General features: G+C 46.3%; 1 protein-coding gene across 1 annotated transcript; it reads left to right on the top strand.

Moving 5' to 3' along the window:
- The first annotated feature begins 4,436 nt into the window (after positions 1-4,436).
- LOC120903472 (fork head domain transcription factor slp2-like) lies at positions 4,437-6,838 on the top strand. The gene has a single exon (XM_040312916.1). The coding sequence runs from the start codon at positions 4,837-4,839 to the stop codon at positions 6,148-6,150; it is 1,314 nt and encodes a 437-aa protein (XP_040168850.1). The 5' UTR covers positions 4,437-4,836; the 3' UTR covers positions 6,151-6,838.
- Positions 6,839-7,163: the final 325 nt, after the last annotated feature.

A 7,163-nucleotide genomic window follows, 5' to 3' on the forward strand; every position in this document is an offset into this window, starting at 1 on the left:
ATATTACCTTCTCCCACGCCATGATCTCCCATGATCGATAACTAATCGTATCGAATGCGTTTATGACAACCCGATGGAAGGATAATTGAACTGTTTGCTAGTCTGTGGAACGTTGCTAGGTAACAACACCAAAAAAGCCCGCTGGGTGAATTATTAGAATACGGTTTTCCAGTCCCTGTCCCATCCCGACCGACTGTGACTAACGCGTTCCTTCTGTGTGCGCAAAAGATGCCTCTAAAAAGATGACTCTAACACGCACACTCTCCCGGAGGTCCTTTTTGGGAAGCACGGTTCTTCGTTCCATCCAAAATGTCCCTTTTCACGGTACATAAGCGACAATAATGGCACACTATTGTGGGGACCTCCAGGAGTCATGTGGGTGGCTGCTTTCGGAGCAAGATCCTTTCAAAAGTAGCTGCACGGTAAAAAGATCAACAGCGATGCAAATTGATTTTCCAGTGCATTGGCACTGCTTGGTCTACGAGACATTCACAGATCAATGCACGAAGGCTCTGGTGTGGTCTCCGGGTTCCGAGCTCCGGGATTGTTAGTTAAAGACTGTCCAAGATCGGTTGATTTAATATTTCGTTCCAACTGGTTCCGATACACCTCCATCGAGGGTAAATATCAAGGACAGAACTGATCACTCAATCGAAGGACAAACATGTGGCCTGAGGCTGTTGGACGGCGCACCAGGAATCGATGTTTACTGTGGCTAAGGTCACGTTTGAAGGATTTGATCGGTGTGGTTTGTTGCATTTTCAGCTCAAGGCTGTGTGGTTTAAGTAATTGTTTTTAAGCTTTGTAGAAATGATTCGTTTTTACGCTACGAGTCTTTCTAGTCGATGACAGCTTTTGGCCACAAATGGCCTTGCTGTGAAGTGAAGAATGGATCAGGGTCAAGTTTTGCCAAATGCTGCATTGTAGCTGGTCACTTCATAGTAAACAAGCTAAATGAAGTACAGTGCAAAGAGGATTGTGTTTTAAACAATTGAGAACAATCGAGTGCTATATTCGCAATTTTGTAACAAAACCAAAACAAGTATTCAATGTAATAAGAATTCATTTCAATCAATCTTAATTCAGTAATGTCCCTGTGGCATTTCACCCTAGGCTTTATTCGAAATTGTAACTTTTTGCAATGAATTGCCTAATTTCCAGCATGAAAATACACATTAAAGAGGGGTTAAGCCAACAGTTGCCCGGTAGTTAGATAAACAACTTACAACGACTTAATTTTCCTCTTCATTCCTCTTTTATCTCATGTTTCAAAAGTATGGTTATAATAACCTAGGTGAAAAAACGCATTCCTTTGCTCTTTCGCGCACACCCAATGCACTAATATTGCAACCGCATTGGATATCCGGGTAAATCAATAAAAAAAAAAAACAATCGACAACAATTAGAAAAGTCAATCACTTTCGTTTGTCTCACGCGTGTTCGGGTGCTACGTGCCATGTGCACGTCATTCCATCCTGGGCAGGCAGGCAACTTTCAAATCACCGTGAATTGCCAACTTGCCCTGTAAATGTTTGCTGCATCGATACGATCATTAGCTTTCTCTCTCGCGCACTCGCACCGTATGATCCCAGCCCAAGTGTCATAAAACCACGGTTAAACCACGGCCATTAACGGGTTCCAAATTTGAGTTGGCACTGTTTAGCTTGATTGCTACTGCAAAAACGGGGGAAAATCTTACTACCCTGCCGAGGGATCGTATACTGTGCCGTTGTGATCGTGTATTGGACTGTTGGTTGATGCGGCAAACATTTTGACACGAAGCAGCGTACACACTACGCGGGCAAACCCCTCCGAGCCCAGCTTCGATCAAGGCCAACACGGCCTGACCATGTGGACAGAACAATAGCAAGAAATTAACTTTAAAATTGTCGATCAACACCTCCTTGTTCGGTTGAACTTCTTTTCGTTGTGGGGTAGTTTTTGCTAAAAGGCTGAATCGGGAGGGCGCTGAGGTACAAAAGCTGATACACTAAATGTGTTGTTATGAAAGGCTCATTAACTTTTGAAGCAAAATTTGTTAAACAATTTCAGCTGATTAACACTAGGTTCTTTAAAATGTGAGGTAGAAAAAGATGCCTTGTAACGTATGCTTTTTTCCATACATTAGAAATTAAGATTCGTTGCTTTTCACCAAACAAGAAAGATCCTAGGCATCTTTCCTTAGCGTAGAAAGTTTTCAAAACTACTACATTTACATATGAAGAAAATGATATCTTCGACACGATAATATGTCATTGTTATTTGGAATCCGTTATCTATTTTGAATTAGTAAGATTTAGTTTTCAAACTTTTGTACAGTATTTACTTGTCTGGTTACATAGTTAAGTATATTTCAATGTACAGGATGCAGCAAAATATCTTATAAATAAACATTGTCAGACAAAATCAACCCAAAAATCAACTTAAAATAATATTTAATCCAATAACAAGGATTTTATTTTGTTTTCAGTCACGTTATTTCTATTTCAACCACAAATGTACAACAGAATCATATTTAACATAACAAATTTCATCATGTTTTGCAATGTGTAGAAGTTCAAATTACAAAAATGTAGGTATATTGATAAATAGACATATTTAAGAAAATAAAGAGCAAAAACAAAGGACTAATTTGTCTCTTTAGTTTAAAAAAATATTTACTTTGTTCCCTTCATTGAATGGAATGCAATGTCCAGTTAACAGTGTCCAGTTGCCACCTAAATCATTAGCCTAAATTTACATCGAAATCAATCCAAAAAACAAAACAGAACAAATCATCACACAACATTCAAAACACAAGCTGTATTTGCAGTCGAAAATACGCCATAAAATACTGCAATTAATTTAAATAATATTTATATGCGCAAGGACAGTCATGGGCAGTGTTTAGTCACGCCATAAATATTCAGATCCTTGGCAAATCGCATTGCGACCCTCGTCAAATCAAGCATCTACCTACTTCAAATCAAACGATATTGTATTGGAAAAAAACCCGATCTCATAATCAAATTAAAATCATCAAAAAACAAAAAAAAAAACAACCCCGCGCAGTTTATGCGTGTGAGTGTGTACAATAATAAAAAATACAATATTTTCCAAACAATGTTTCAGCTGGTGCTGTATTGTGGTTTGATTTGCCGCTGTCCGACACATTTGTTGCGGCACCATTTTGCACGGCGAGAAAGAAAAATACAACCAGCATCAACAGAAAAAAAAACCAGTCGCATTAAAGCAACCCCTAAACCGTGCCCGCGATAAAGCGAGTGAAACGAACAACCGAATCAGAGAGCGAAACAGACAGCCACACGCACACGCAGCAGCATTACACGCACACGCTCACACGCTCATACTGAAACTATTCCCCCTCTGCATAACCCCCGCCTGTTGGCAAACCGACCCTACAAAGTTTGCAAATAAAATTGCATTTATTTATTTACGCTTCCATCCGCTTCTTGTTGTGAAGCAAGATGTGTAAACAAATTGTACATCTCGCGCGTTTACAAACTGGTTCGACTGCTATTTGCCCAACAGAGGAGCGCTCGCTCGCTCACTCACACGCACGCGCGCTCGCTTGCTTGCTCGCTTCTCCCCACTCCTGCAAATCGGGACGCAAGGGCGGAGTCTGGTGAACGAGACACTGCACTCACGCACACTGCTTGTGCATATGGCTGCTGTGTTTGTTTGGTGAAAATTGTGCACACGCACACAGTTTTCTCCATTTCCACAGCAGATGCACTTTCCATGCACTCGGGATGCATTTTCCAACAAAATTCTTTCAATGTACCAGTAGGACTCGCTCTCTTTCTCTCTCTTATGCTCGTCCTGTACATCCTGAAAACTGTTTACCTACCTATACAGCGAGAATGAATTTGACTTCTTGCCCTCCCACAACACCCCCTCACAGTGCCCCTCTTCATGCAATTGCTACCTTCTCAACATCCCCCTCACACTCATTACCTCCTCACGATCATCAGAGTGAGTGAGAGGAAGCATGGACGAAATGAAACTTTTCAATGTAAACTTTCAGGCTCGCTACCTGCATCCTCTGGTTCCAAGGACCAAGGACCTTCTGGTGCATATTTTCTGGGTACCTGGATCGCCCAAGGCAACGTCTGCCCGTACATACCTACCGTACAGACCCCTTGGGCCAAAAAGGGGTGTGCTTCTCAAAACGCCCTCATTCAACCCTCCCTTACACTTCTTCTCTTACCCATCACCACCACCACCACCACCAACGAGCCAACCTGACCATGCGCCTTATGAACGAACCTTTTTGGCCCAGCTTCCTCACGATTGGTAGAAAAGTCACCCCTCTCGCTACGGTCGGGGCTGACGTTCAATGAACGTCGTGGTGTGTGTGCGTTCGAAACCCATTGGCCGGACGGGGCCGTATAAATACGTCCGGGAGGGGAAGCAGTGCCTCAGAACGACCTTAGCTCGCAAACGTGTCACATCACGAACCCTCGTACCGCGCTCCGAAATTGAACAGTAAATGAGTGTTTGCAGCGCCTTTTACTCGGATTGATTTTGTGATTTAAGAAAAGGCCATGGTGCAGAGAACGCTTTTAGTGAAGTGAAACAAAACAGAGAAAGAGAGATTGTGTGTGTGGAATTTGAAAACGAAATTGTGTGTGGAATTTTCGTTTGCTACTTGGATTATAAGCAAGCAATCAAGTGTGATCACGCCAACTAGATTGTGCACATGAAAAAAGAGATTCTGTGATTTGAAGACGAACAACAACGTGCCGAGCGATCAGCTCGCAGAAGTGTGAAGAAGAGTTTTGCAGTAGTTACAGTTGTGCCAGTGTGACCCCCCGGTTCAGCGAATGCTTTTTGATGGTCGTTGAAAGTATGGTTAAAATCGAGCCCACCATGATGAACGGTCAGACGATGTTCGGCGTGGCGCGGGCACCGCTCAAGTCCAACTTCTCCATTAACTCGATCCTGCCCGAAACGATGAAGTCCTCCCCGTCGCCCACACCGTCCCCGACGCTGCACTCCTGCCCATCGCCGATCGGTTCGGAGGAGCAGGATCACGATCTCACCGACACGGAAAGCGATCTGGACGTGACGGGCACACCGCCCCCGATGGATTGCAGCAGCAAGGACAAATCGGACGAGACGGAGGGCGATGGCGCGAGCGGTAGCGGCAGTCCCTCGTCCAGCCCGGCCAAGGACGGCGAGAAGAAGGGCAACGAAAAGCCACCGTACAGCTACAACGCCCTGATCATGATGGCCATCCGGCAGAGCGCCGAAAAGCGGCTCACGCTGAACGGCATCTACGAGTACATCATGCGCAACTTCCCGTACTATCGCGACAACAAGCAGGGCTGGCAGAACTCGATCCGCCACAACCTCAGCCTGAACAAGTGCTTCGTGAAGGTGCCGCGCCACTACGACGACCCCGGCAAGGGCAACTACTGGATGCTGGACCCGTCGGCGGAGGATGTGTTCATCGGAGGATCGACCGGAAAGTTGCGCCGCCGTTCGACGGCCGCTTCGCGTAGTCGGTTGGCCGCGTTCAAGCGATCGCTCGTTGGTCCAATGTTCCCCGCGCTCGGCTACCCCCAGTTCGGCCAGTTCCTGTATCCTTCCCATGCGGCCCAAGCCCAGACGGCACTGCTTGCCGCCCAGATGTACCGATACTCACCGTACGCACCGAGCATGGCGCCGAAACCGCCAACGATCCCGCTGCCCCTGCCGCTCGGTGCCGTCGGTACTGGGTTTGGCATGGATCGGCTGCTGGGGGCTACGGCGGCAGCCGCCGCCCAGATGCACCCCCAGTCCCCGATGGCCAACAGCCAGCAGGCGCAGCAGGCCGAGATCTACCAAAGACTCCAGTACCATCAGCATCTGCTGCAGCAGCACGCGGCCGCGCAGCAGGCGGCGGCAGCCGCCCAAGCCCACCATCAAGCAGCCGCCGCCGCCCATCATCAGCTTCAGCAGCAGCAGCAGCACCAGCAGCAGCAGCTAAGTCCCACCGCCAGCGAAGGAACGCATCCCGGTTCACCGCACCATCCGCATCAGCACCCGCAGCACTCGCCCCTTGGCTCGCTGCCATCGCAGGGCTCGCCGACCGGGCACGGGTCACCGACGGGCCCCGGGCCGATGATCTTCAAACCGATCACGCTCGTGTCGCGCCAAAGCTAGGACGCGCCAAGTGCACCAAACACACACTCACAAACACACACACAAAAAGGGTGGCAAACGCCTGACCAGTGATAGTAGCAATTCGTTAGATTTTGTTTTTCGTTAAGCAAGGTAAGATAGTGATCGGCGAGCGTAATTGTTTCTGTTGAGAAAGCTTAATGTGGCCCCTTTAGAGATGGCAAACCCTGCCCCCGCTCTTAAATGCTGTGACTTAATGCGCTGAAGCTGTGGTGGTACAGATCGATTCGAAGATGTATACCGGGTACCGTGGGGGTGGGGAGAAGGAAGCCAGTTGTTTTTCATGTTTTAGTTAATTTTAGTTTAGTTTGCAAGCAATTAGGGACACAAACATTTACCAAAAGTGTTAGGGGCGGTCAAACAGAAACGAAACAAACCTTGAAAGTATTAGAACAAATCTGTAAGCTTCGGTTCGGAAGCAGAAGAAAGATTTTGTCTTGCCTGTACAGATCGTTACACTTAAGAATTGTTTGTTTGTAAGCGACAAATTGTACATAGATAGCGCAGTTAGGGAGATAAATTATAAAAGAAAATCGCAGTCGAAGCGGAGGTTGGAGATGAAAACAGAAAATATAGTAAAAAGTGCAACCGGTCCTCCGGTTGCATTCTTGATCCGTCAGCCCTGTTTGCGTGATCACGCGGCAACGGCTTATCGGTGATAAAATTTAAATCCTTTTTTTGTCTCTATTTCTTTATTTTAACATTCCAATTCACAGTGAAAAACAGTTGTTGAGAAAATAATCGAAAGGGAAAATGGAAAAGCCGTCGGTGTTGGTTCCTCTTCGCATTGGAAAACTGTTCATCATTTTGTAGGACAAATTGATTGTCGTTCTCCCCTTGGTCCGGTGCCGTTACTCCCCTAAATGACCCACATTTGCGGGTGGCAAACAAGTGGCAGGAAAAAGCCTTACAACTCTGGTCGTGGGAAAATTCGTTCCCACTGCTCCAAATGTCTCCACCCTTGTCGCTACTAGCGCGCAGTCAAATGCTATTTT

This window comes from Anopheles arabiensis, chromosome 3, assembly GCF_016920715.1.
Source record: "Anopheles arabiensis isolate DONGOLA chromosome 3, AaraD3, whole genome shotgun sequence".
Classification (NCBI taxonomy): domain Eukaryota; kingdom Metazoa; phylum Arthropoda; class Insecta; order Diptera; family Culicidae; genus Anopheles; species Anopheles arabiensis.

Excerpts from the sequence above, each read along its gene's own strand:
- LOC120903472 (XM_040312916.1), top strand. The coding sequence starts at position 4,837 with ATGGTCGTTGAAAGTATGGTTAAAATCGAGCCCACCATGATGAACGGT.